The 12996-nt window shown below is 40.8% G+C and overlaps 1 protein-coding gene across 4 annotated transcripts in view; it reads right to left on the bottom strand.

The window, feature by feature from the left end:
* ints8 (integrator complex subunit 8) overlaps positions 1–12996 on the bottom strand; it is a 90422-nt gene that overhangs the window by 63151 nt on the left and 14275 nt on the right. For all 4 annotated transcript variants that reach the window (XM_080194435.1, XM_080194434.1, XM_080194436.1 and 1 more), the window contains exons 3-5: positions 10525–10699; positions 10242–10382; positions 9773–9844 (exon numbers count right to left, since the gene is read on the bottom strand). In XM_080194435.1, the coding sequence (XP_080050561.1) occupies positions 9773–9844; positions 10242–10382; positions 10525–10699 (388 nt within the window). The remainder of the gene's footprint in view (positions 1–9772; positions 9845–10241; positions 10383–10524; positions 10700–12996) is intronic.

Raw genomic sequence — 12996 nt, 5'->3', positions numbered from 1 at the left:
GGCTCAGTTCCACATTCCCGCCCTCTCCCCATAACCCCCAATCCCCTCTCTTATCAAAAACCCATCAACCCGCGTCTTAAAAATATTTAGCGAGGTAGCCTCCACCACTTCAACGGGCAGAGAATTCCAGAGATTCACCACCCTTTGAGTGAAGAAGTTCCTCCTCAACTCCGTTCTAAACCGCCCCCCCTTATCTTGAGGCTGTGCCCCCTAGTCCTACTGTCCTTTCTGAGCGGGAAGAGTCTCTCCACCTCTACCCTATCCATCCCATTCATCATCTTATATGTCTCAATGAGATCTCCCCTCATTCTTCTAAACTCTAACGAGTACAAGCCTAGTTTATTCAGCCTCTCCTCATAGCTCAACGCCCTCAACTCCGGCATCAGCCTAGTAAACCTCCTCTGCACTCCCTCCAAGGCCAAAATATCCTTAGTAAGTACGGCGACCAAAACTGCACACAGTACTCCAGCTGCGGCCTCACCAATGCCCTATACAGCCGCAGCAAGACCTCCCTACTTTTATATTCAATCCCCCTCGCTATGAAGGCCAGCATCCCATTAGCCTTCCTGACCACCTGCTGCACCTGCAAGCTGGGTTTTTGCGACTCTTGCACAAGAGGGCATGTCCAGGGTGCATGGGGTCCTTGATTATACTGGCTGTTCTTCTGAGGCAGTAAGAAGTGCGGACAGTGGCAATGGATGGGAGGCTGATGTGAGTGATGGACTGGATTTTGTAATTTATTGCAATCTTGGACAAACCACGAGCATATCAAGCTGTGATACAACCAGAAGGGATGTTTTCTGTAGTGCATCTGTAGAAGTTGGAGAGACTTATAGCGGGCATGCCAAATTTCCTTAATTTCCTGAGAAAGTAGAGATGTTGATGGGCTTTCTTAACTATAGCAGCCGCATGGAGGGAGCAGGACAGATTGGAAGTAACATTTGAGCCACACAAGTGCCAGACAATAACCATCTCCAAACAGACTGCATTTAAACATCTCCCCATGACATTCAATGGTATTACTGTCACTGAATACCTCACTATCAACACTTGGGAGGCGGGGGAGGTTCTACCACCTGCAAGCTCCCCTCCAAGTCACGCACCATCCTGCTTTGTATCTATAGCATTGTCCCTTAATCTTGGTACCTCCTTCCCAATAGCCTTGTAAGTGCACCAACATCACATGGTCTGCAGTGGTTAAAAACGGCAGCTCACCACCACCTTCTCAAGGACAATTAGGGATGGGTTTCAAATGTTGGCCTTGCTAGCAATGCCCACATCCCATGAAAGTATAAAATACTGCAGAAAAGTCAAGGAGGAAGGGATTGTATACCATGATTACAGGGGATTACATAAAATCTACAGCACACAAAGAGGTTATTTGGACCAACTGCTCTACACCAGCATTTACACTTTACACAATCTTCCTCCCACTACAGTTATCTTTTACCATCCTGTCCCCTTTACCTTTCAGTTTCTTTCTCCGTCATGCAAGATGCTCTCTGTGGCTTTGATTAGAGCAATTTCAGTGCTATTATGGGTGCAGAAACCCAACTGGACAGATTGGAATATATTTCAATAAAGATGGCCACAAAATTTGTACAGTAACATGTTCAAGGGCTTGAGGGGAAAACAAAATTGGAGATGGAGTAATAGTTTGCACAGACACAGGTATAGATTGTGCTACTGAAGAGGGCCCGATGACCACAGTTTTGAAATAGACCTATTTACAATTTTAATTAGTTTTTTTGTGGAACTCATTTCCTGTGAGTGTGAAACAATGAAATGTATTTTCTTCCTTTGAAGCCTAATACAAACAGTTTCATTTATATAAATAATACTAACACTTGCATTATTTAAACACAAGTAGAAGACAAGTACGTCAAAAATGCCTTTGGGGACCAATGCCAAAATTTGGATCCCAGTCATTATCTTGAAGAAATGAAATGGAGAACCATAAACAATTTTATTATTCCAAGAATTTTATAGGGTAACTACAATTATATGAACAATTAAAGTTTGGCTGTGTCCCCTGCCGCATAAAATGAAATTCCTATGCTGATAACAGCTCACAATGTAACCAACAGGATAATCACAATGAGAAGATATGTCCCCACTATTACTCACGTGGCGAAAAACTGCAGCAGGCAACGGTGCAGAGGGACCTCGGGGTCCTTGTGCAAGAGTCGCAAAAACCCAGCTTGCAGGTGCAGCAGGTGGTCGGGAAGGCGAATGGGATGCTGGCCTTCATAGCGAGGGGATTGAATATAAAAGTAGGGAGGTCTTGCTGCGGCTGTATAGGGCATTGGTGAGGCCGCAGCTGGAGTACTGTGTGCAGCTTTGGTCGCCGTACTTACGCAAGGATATTTTGGCCTTGGAGGGAGTGCAGAGGAGGTTTACTAGGCTGATACCGGAGTTGAGGGGTTTGAGCTATGAGGAGAGGCTGAATAAACTAGGCTTGTACTCGTTAGAGTTTAGAAGAATGAGGGGAGATCTCATTGAGACATATAAGATGATGAATGGGATGGATAGGATAGAGGTGGAGAGACTCTTCCCGCTCAGAAAGGACAGTAGGACTAGGGGGCACAGCCTCAAGATAAGGGGGGGCGGTTTAGAACGGAGTTGAGGAGGAACTTCTTCACTCAAAGGGTGGTGAATCTCTGGAATTCTCTGCCCGTTGAGGTGGTGGAGGCTGCCTCGCTAAATATTTTTAAGACACGGGTTGATGGGTTTTTGATAGGCGAGGGGATTGGGGGTTATGGCGAGAGGGCGGGAATGTGGAACTGAGCCACGACAGATCAGCCATGATCTTGTTGAATGGCGGGGCAGGCTCGAAGGGCTAGATGGCCTACTCCTGCTCCTATTTCTTATGTTCTTATGTTCACATTTGAGGCAGCATCCATTACAATTTCCAGAGGTGTGGTTGCTTTTTGATTTAAGACATTGAACATTTTCCAAGTTGTGGCACATTTTAGAATGAATGCAACAATTGAGATTACATGCATGCAGATAATGGCAGAGAATGTTGCTGCTCTATTACATCTGTATTGATTTTAAGTGATTCATTGCCTTAGTGTGTCATAGCAAGAGCAAACTCATATGTATCCTACTTTTCTTTTGTTGCAAAGTGACAAATTCAACTGGCAGGGCTCCAACTTTGTTCTTTTGGCCAGGACCTTTTCTGATATTAGGGAATATCTCTACAGGTAGGAATTGTGGCAATCACATTGGAATATATAAATAAGTTAAAAGTCAGTCTTTTGCAACCTGGAGCAAGTTAGGAGTTGTTTAACTTCACTAACAGTGTTATTAACAATACTTAACTATTATAATAACTTGCACTTATAGTGTGTGTAACATTCAAAATTGTCCCAAAGGACTCATGAAACTTACTGTCTAAGATGCTGGTGGAAGTGGAGAGGATTAATGATTTCAATAGGAAATTGGATGGGCACTTGAGGGGACCAAACTTGCAGGGAGATTGAGCAAGGCAATAATGGGTTGGAGTGTTTTTTAGAGAGCTGACATAGACTCAATAGACTGAATGGCCCTTTCAGCGTTGTAATGACTTCATGAACCTCAAACGTTAAAAAAAAGATGCGAAGCTAAAGAAGAAGCTATAAGTGGGGTAATCAAAGGTTTGGTCAGAGATGAGTCTCAGAAAGAGAGTGTTAGTAAACAAAAGAGAGTTCATACAAACACACAAACATGAATTTGGATCAGAAATAGGGCACTTGGCCCTTCAACCTGCTCTGACATTCAATAACAACACATTAACAAGTGGTTTGCTTTGCTTCAGCTTCTGGTAATTTGCTAAGCAGAGTTAATCAAGACAGATTCATAAATGGCAGGTCATTTTGGCCAACTTTACAGCATTTGAGGAAATAGCAGAAATGACAGATAAAGGAAAGGCAGTAAATGTGATTTATGTGAGACAATTTATCATGCCACCATTTGTTCTCAGGTGTCCAGATCCTTGTAAATACCCTTACACAGTTCCACTTCTACCAGTCTGATTAGAGCTGACTTCTCTTTTTATCTCCTCATCCACATTTCCAGGTTTGCTCAAGGATCTACGCAACACTACACTGGCTTCACCTCCAACGCATTAAATCTTAATCTCCAACTGTGCCTTCAAATCTCGGTAAGAAGTCTGGCAACACCAGGTTTAAGTCCAATCGATATATTTGATAGTAAACTCACAAGCTTTCGAGGTTTCCCTCTTCATCAGGTGAAGAGGGAAACCTCAAAAGCTTGTGAGTTTACTATCAAATACATCGGTTGGACTCGAACCTGGTGTTATCAGACTTCTTACTGTGTTTACCCCAGTCCAATGCCGGCATCTCCACGTCATGCCTTCAAATCTCCCCATGATCTTCACCCATCCTTTCTCAACAATCTTTTCTAAGGCTCCAACTACAGCTTTTGGTCTTCTGAATCTACAGTTTTCTAAACTAACTCCTCATCACCCCACCAAATGATGGTGTTATTTTAGTACACTTCTCTAGAATTTATCCTTCCATGTATGTCCTTCTATCTCTCCTTTCTTCACTTCTAAAAAGTCTTGTCAAAATCCAGTTTTTGACAAAGCTTTAAGCCACTAATTTCTCCCTACATGACTTGGTTTATCTACTTCTATTTCCCACACCCTTTATAAAACCAAATGAAAATATACATTTCAAAAGATTTATAGCAAAAATAAATCCATGTGTTTTAAGGAGAAAAAGGCACATAGCTAGAGACATATTTAGAGGATGTTAGCAAAAAAAAGTTGCTGTCTCCTGGTTAGAAAAAAAATGCAATAGGGATGTTCCATAGGAATATGTGTTACATAAACTACCTGGCAAATCTGATGAAAGTTGGGAAAAAAATTGTGTAGGATTGTATATAAATAATCAGAATGCACAGACAGGTGGCAGCTGCACTCTATGCAGAATATATTTAGTAAGCAAGAAGAGGAAAAAGAACTGCACCTTAAATGGCAGGATTTTTAAAAGATAAAATAGAAGCAGCTCAAACACTGGGAACAGGACAGGAGTCTTGAATGGGATACCCCTGGGCTCGATACAGAGAACACTCCAGTTTCTCATTTGCATTAACTGACCTGGATTCAGAAACTCGATGCAAAGTGGTCAAATTTGCAGATGATAAAATGAGGAAGAATAATGGAAGACAGAGCTTAGAAATTTATGATCAGTTGGACTAGATATGCAAATGGTTGCACAATGGTAAATAAAATTTAATGCAGACAAGTTACAAAGGCTACAAAAGGCAAAGTCAACAGCATGACATTCTGAAAACAGGATGAAAATAGCTATGAATGAAGCTGAGAGAGACCTGGGAGCTTTTGGTGGCCCAATGTTAAATATGCCCAAGCAATGCAGAGCAGCAATCAGCAAAGCTAAAAGTATGCTGAATTGCATAGCCAAAACAGTAAACTATAAATGAGAGGAGATAATGATCAAACTATAAAGACCACCCTTGAATACTGCAACTAGCTCTAGTTGCAAAGAGACGAGAGAGACATTCAAATATTGGGAGCAGTGGAGAGTAGAGTTACAAGGCTAATAATATTCAGTGTTTGGGTTAAGAGCTAAGAGGAACAACTGGTTAGATTACAAATTTTCAAGTTAATATAACAAGATTGTTACGGGCGCAGGAAACCTTGGCCCCAAATTGTTGTAAACTGTGGGAATCTAAGAAGATACATATTCAAACTAGTGAAAGATCTTTTTAAAACTAATAACTGAAACTCACCTACAGAGGTGGAATATACTTTGAGGAAAAATCCCTGGAATGAAGTACTTGCTATTAATTACATGGGGAGTGGGGTAGGTCAAGATCTCTGAATTTAAGAAACAATTGGCCTTTCTCCTGTAATTAAGCTATAAACTTATATACCTGCACACCATGACATTAACTGAAGCATAAAACCAAAAGAAAGCTGAGCAAAATGGAATTCTGAGACAGTGCAAAAAAGCTACACCAAGACAAGTGAATGTTGGGGTACAGTATATGGTTTTGGATCCTCCCGTAAAAGTATCCCTATAAACATTAGGGACAACCCATTAGTACAAACAAGGTGAAGTACAAGTCAGTACCTTTGAGAATAATCATTAAATGTGCTTTTCAGGTCCCATTGAAAGATTGTTAGGAAAATGATTAATTTTTTGCACTTTGTTCATCTTGAATTTTGAAGTTTGAATACTTGCTACTTCTAACATCCTGCATCTGAGAGATCTAATTTGCCATAGAGATAACACAGCAATGATGATAAAGGCCAAATAAACTGTGCACAAAAATGAAAGTAAAATACTGCGGATACTGGAAACCCGAGACAAAAGCAGAAAATGTTGGTTAAACTCAACAAGTCTGGCAACATCTGTGGAGAGAAAAACAAAATTAACAAGTGAAATCTTGAGCCAACGCTCACATCTGCAAGTGAGATTGCTGGCAGGGGCTCAAGTTCTGGAAGTCAGTGGGCAGCACAGTGGCACAATGGTAAGCTGCCTCACAGCTCCAGGGAGATGGGTTTGATTCCTAGTTTGGGTCAGTGTCTGTGTGGAGTTTGCATGTTCTCCCAGTGTCTGCATGGGTTTTCTCTCAGTCCAAAGATGTGCCGGTTCGGTCCATGGGCCATGCTAAATTGTCCCTTAATGTCCTGGAACGCATAGGTTAGAGGGATTAGCAGAGTTGAAATGTGGGGTTACGGGTATAGGGCCTAGGTGGGTTGTTGTTAGTGCAGACCCCTTCTGGAGAACGAATAGCCTCCCTCTGCACTGAAGGGATTCCATGATTCTAAGTGGCAAGAACGTGACTTCGGATCTAGCTACCTTTCGCCGGCGACATCATCAGGTTTACAGCCATTAGGGGCAGAGTGTCACAAGATTTGGAGAGAAAAATGTCAGTTTTTCCTCGCTAGAAACAACACTCTGCCATTTTTTGGTAAGGCTTCGCCCAACATTTCGAGTCCGTATGAGTCCTCTTCAGAGCAAAATTGTACACAAATGCTATTTGTGATAAACTGCAGCTTAATTTCGTACAATCAGATCTTTGATGACTGGGAAATATTCATACTCCCCAACAAAGAAAGGTTATAACAAAAACAGAAATTGTTGCAAATACTCAGCTGGGTATGTGGCAGCTGTGAAGAACATAGAACATTACAGCGCAGTACAGGCCCTTCGGCCCTCGATATTGCACCGACCAGTGGAACCAATCTAACCTAAACTATTCCAATGTTATCCATTTGCCTATCCACTGACCATTCGAACCCCCTTAAAGTTGGCGAGTCCACAACTGCTGCAGGCAGGGCATTCCATGCCCTTACTACCCTCTGAATAAAGGACCTATCTCTGACATTCGTCCTATAATTACCACCCCTCAGTTTAAAGCTATGTCCGCTCGTGTTAGCCGTCACCATCCGAGGAAAAAGGCTCTCACTGCCCACCCTATCTAACCCTCTGATCATCTTGTATGCCTCAATTAGGTCACCTCTTAACCTTCTTCTCTCTAACGAAAATAACCTCAAGTCCCTCAGTCTTTCCTCATAAGACCTTCCCACCATACCAGGCAACATCCTGGTAAACCTCCTCTGCACCCTTTCCAATACTTCCACATCTTTCTTATAATGCAGCGACCAGAACTGCACGCAATGCTCCAAGCGCGGCCGCACCAGAGTTTTGTACAGTTGCAACATGATCACACAGCTCCGAAATTCAATCCCTCTACCAATAAAAGCTAACACACCATACGCCGTCTTAACAACCTTATCAACCTGGGTGCCAACTTTCAGGGATCTATGCACATGTACACCGAGATCTCTCTGCTTGTCGACAGTACCAAGAGTCCCTCTATTAGCCCTATGTAAGACAGGAACTGAATTAATGATTCAAGTCAATGACCTTCCATCAGAACTGAAAGGTCACTGACCTGAAATGTTAACTTTTGTTTCTCTCTCTACAGATGCTGCAAACTCTGCTGAGCATTTGCATTATTTTCTTTATTTATTTCAGATTTCGAGCATCCACAGGACCTTGCTTTATAGTGCCAGCTATGGCAGTTGAAAGCATTCTTGCATCAAAGTCATAAGATTCTGGGTTCAAGTTCCACAACAGAAACTGAACTTAAAAATCACTGACACTTCAGTGCACTATTCATGCTACACTCAGGAGTCATTTTTCAGATAGGCCATTAAACTGGAGCCTTGACTTTCCTCTCAGGTAGATTTAAACAATCACATGGCATGATTTAGAAGAGTAAGGGAGTTCTCACTGGAGTCCTAGCCAATATTTATCCCTCATCACAAAAAAAATTGGCATCACAAAAACAGATTCTCTATTTACCATGTTTGTTTGTGGGATCATGCTAAGCACAAATTGGCTGCTGCATTTTCTACATTTAGAAAAAGTGATGTCCAACTGTGGAATCACATCTAATGTTGGACATTGTTCCGAGTTTGTAACAAAAACAGTAATCGCCGTTTACAAGATGCTGCCATCAAGCCAATAAAACATTCTGCCCATCACATAAATTAGTAATGTGGTATATGAATTTCACTGCAAGTGTGATACTTGGTTGGCACTATAAACATAGGTCAAAGACTGGCAGGTCATATCAAACAGCTGCTGTTTGCAACAGACAAGGCACAAACCGTACCCAACCAAAACATTGTCCAACATTAGATGTAATCCCACAATTGGAAAATATTTGCTCAGTGTGCTAAGAATTACACTGACAACCAATTTAAACTAGTCAGTCATGCTCACATTTGCATGTCCATTAATATACAGGGTCCTATTCTTTGCAGACAGAAAGAACATATACACATATTGTGCCTGTTTCAGCTAGTTCATCTGCTGGTTCATTCCTCAAGGCCATGCCATCACCAATCATGTGCCTGGCTTAAATTTCAAACAATGCCAGAGAGTTAACTGTCACCCACCATCAACTGGTGCATTCAGATGTGTTTATCAACCAATCAGCACTCTTCCCATGTGGCACAAAATACTATTTTCCCCTCATATTGATATTCTTGCAAAGAGTCTTGCTGAGTGCAAGATAAAATGTTTCAATAACACAAGTTCTATACGACCAAATTATTATTTTGTTTAATGATGAGAAAATAGGAGCAAAGTGATCCAGATATACAGTTCATTAAAATCTAGCGCACAGGTTTAAAAAGTAATCACAATTGCTAATGAAATGTTACCTTTTATCTCAAGAAGGGGCAGCTTATAAGAAGGGAGGAACAAGATGTGCAATCTTAAATTTAGTGCCAAGCCATTTAGGAATGAAATCAGGAAACAATTTTCCATACAATGCATTGCAGTTACCTGAAACACACTGTGGGCCCTGGGTCAATTAGAATTTTTATGGCTGAGATCAACAGCTTATCAGGTAAAGGTACCATTTAAACATAGAAAATAGGAGCAGGCCATTCAGCCATTTGAATATGCTCTGCTATTCATTATGATCATGGCTGATCATCCAACTCAATGCTCTGATCCCACCTTCCCCCTCTCCCCCCCATCCTTTGATCCAGTTTGCCACAAGAGCCTCAACTCAGTTATGGGATGCTGAATGACCTACTCCTGTTCCTTTAATTAAAACTGACCTAAAACATGAGGCCAGTCTGGACTGAGTCACAATGTCTTCTGTAGTTGCTGACCCTACACAGTCTCTAAACTACTTGAAAGTACTAAAGAGCAGCTACTCTGTATAGAATTGTACTCCAGCAAGAAAAACTGGGATAAATCTGTTCTAAACTCACATGTTTAATTGTGGAGGACCAGGTTTTAACTGTTTCACTGGAAAGCTGCTCTGGACAGTTGTTCTAACCGCCCTGTTCAAAGGAAAAAAAGATCTTTCAGAGTAAGTGTCAGGAAGTTACACATTTCCATGGTACAAAAAAAATGCAGAATTTGTAAATTTTTAATCATATCATATTACAACAGTTCAGACCAGCTGGTAAATAATTTTATCTATTACTTTCCATACAATTCACAATCTTTGTCTTCCCTAGCTAGGGCATTATAAATTCCACCTCTTTACAAAATGTGCACGTAACATCTAGCAACAGAACACTGACAATTTATGGCTATCCACCGTTTCTGATTATTTTGTTATGAGCTGTACTGAAGCATGAGAATGTGATTGCAAGTAGCTGCTCTACCCAGTTTAGAACAAAAAATATGAAATAGCATCAGGTATTAATTACCACGCAAGACATCTGATCTTACCATCTATTGTACACCAGTACAGCCATGGTTGTTGTCGGAGGCAGGCTGCACAAGTCAAGATCAACATGCTTTACACCTGGGGGAACCTTGCTAACGCACAGCAGCTCGTTGAGAAGCATATTCAGCACTGGCACATTCAAACTGGTAAAAGATAATTGTACAACTAATAAATTCAATGGGTAACAACGTTGACTAAAAAGATGAACAATGCTTTAACGTAGTTTTCGTTCAAAACATTATTTAAACAGTAGGCCTCACAATGCAGATAATTTTTCATAATTACCTTTTCTCCAGCAATTCTAAATCCCACTTCAAGTGTGCAGCTACTTTGAGAGCAAGGAGCTTTAGCGTGCGATTCCTCTTGTTGTCAGTCGGTGGCTGCACTTGGTTCTGCTCGTTTACAGACGGTTTGGAGGCCTGCTCCAAAAACTGGTTAATAAGCTGAATTGGTGAAGGATCTATTTCAGCAAAAATAATACTGTTGTAAAGTTTGGAAATAATATGGAGTAGGATATTAAAAAAGTTAAAAATTAATTAATTGACATATGATAAAATCTTTGAAGATTTTCGTATATTTAAAGATGCTGCTGCCAACAGATAACTTGCATGTTTAGAACTTCCAATTACAAACACGCACTTTGATCTTAAAGTGCTGGAGGATGTATCACAGGGGTTCATTAAAAATGTCCACAATTTAATTAATTGGAACAACTGGCATATATTCAAAATCAAATTATTTTTATCTACCATCATCCTGGAAAAATACTCAAATGAAATTCTCTTTTATTTTATCCACACAGAGCAACCAAACTTTACACGAGCTGCCCCTAGTTTCCTAGCAAGGGAAAAAAGCCTCCATCCAGTATTACAACACAAAGATTATCAAAAGCTGCACACAGCATGATCAGTTTGATGGCTGTGTTAGTGCTTCGATGCCTTGTGTTTGTGCCTCACCACACATCGTATATACAATATCTTCCAGACCCCAAGGATGGAAAAAACTGCATGTCATTGCAAAGTGGGATCACATGATTGCAAAACAAAAGAACAGTGTAGGCCTAAGATTAATTCACTCTCTGTACATCAGCTGAGGGAATAAAAATTAAAATAAGGCACAATAATCACCATTTTCCACAAAGAATTAATGACAAATCTGCTGGAGGGTTAGGATAGTAGAGGAACATGATCAAATGCAAAGAGATTTAGATGTGCAATGGCAAGTGGCATTTAACTTTGATAATTGTTGTTTGGAGAGCTTTTCTGCTTCACTAGTCAAAAGACCTACAATTTTAAGGATCTAGGAACCAAACGGTGACCTGAAACTCAAAGGATAATTGGCAATGCTATATCCAAAACTGCTTCAATCTGACCACTGATCTGGTCAGGGGCGCAGGAGGTTCAGAGGGATGAATGTTCATCATTACCTTGTCCTTTCACTCAAACAGAAAATATTCACAAGGGGGTAAAATTCAACTTCAATGAAGCACATCTGTTTGACTGTCTGTTTTACATCACATCTGACTCTCTTCATCAATGATTTCAACAGAAAGGTCAGCTGGAGTGTATAACAAGTGTCTGCTCACCAGGGTCTTTTGTGTCCCTGCCAAAGTTGAATTTTGCCTCCCAAACATGTACTTCAGCCAGCAAAATCCTTGAAAAAGCTTCAAAAATGTCACTTAATCTAAAACCTGAAAGCATTTATCAAAAATCATCAGAAGTGCAAAGTTTGAAGCCATGTACCAAACCAACTTTATTCTGAACAAAGTAAACCACTACCGTGAGGGTACAAGCATCTGCAGTACTGAATGCAAAAACTACTTGTTAAGTCAAGGTGAGGACCGCTTAAGAATTGTCAAGTGGAACTGCCCTATCCTAGAACCTTCCCCTCAGAGCATTGCTGAAGGGGATAGCAAAGTACTGATGCCTAACCTGTGTGCAGCGATCTTTATTCATGGGAGAAAAGTACATCAGTTCAGAGTACAGAATTATGGTAAGGTGGTTAAGAAAAGGTGGCTTTTCTAACATCCGGTGATCTTTAAAACAAAAGCAGCACGAGAGATTTGTTTAATGTTAAACTTTAAGTTGAAGTGTAGAAATGAGCACCTCATTTCCAATCTTTTTGGCATTGCTTTAAATTCTGTACATTGCCACCGATTTCACCTCCATCCAGACACTGATTCTACATCAGGTAGATAGGTTTCATTCTCAGCATCTCATTCAACTTTGAATCCATACCATTCTACTCATGAAGGCCACCGGCTTCCGTCTCAATAACATTATCACCCTTTAGCTCTGATTTCAAGCATCTGTTCCTGCTATTCTTTTTCATCAAATGTCTGTCACCTCCAGACTTGACAATTTTAAATGTTTTCTAGGTCAATCACCCATGCCCTGTAACGCCCATCCAAAATTCTGCAGTTGGTGTGCTGTCCTGCAATAGATCCTGTTTACCTGTCACAATCTATGTTGCCTCCTGTTCCAACCTCCGCAGCACAAAGCCAAGCTACCCACAAAGCATTGAATCTCTCCACCTTTTTAATCTTTCTTTCCTCCTTTAAAACCCTCCATAAAAACTTCTGATCATATCTAACAGCTTTTTGGTGTTCATTTTTGTCCAATTACATCTCTATTGTGCTCCTTGAGATGTTCTTTTACATTAAAGGGGCTAAAAGCGCAAGCTATATATCAGAATTGTTACTTGAAATAATGACCAGCAGTTTGAGGACTAAGGACATGCTTCATTTATGATTCAAGA

Source organism: Carcharhinus amblyrhynchos, chromosome 8, assembly GCF_965287045.1.
Source record: "Carcharhinus amblyrhynchos chromosome 8, sCarAmb.v2.hapA, whole genome shotgun sequence".
NCBI classification, from domain to species: domain Eukaryota; kingdom Metazoa; phylum Chordata; class Chondrichthyes; order Carcharhiniformes; family Carcharhinidae; genus Carcharhinus; species Carcharhinus amblyrhynchos.
The sequence above is the reverse complement of the archived record's forward strand: the minus strand, read 5'-3'. Positions and strand labels throughout refer to the sequence as shown.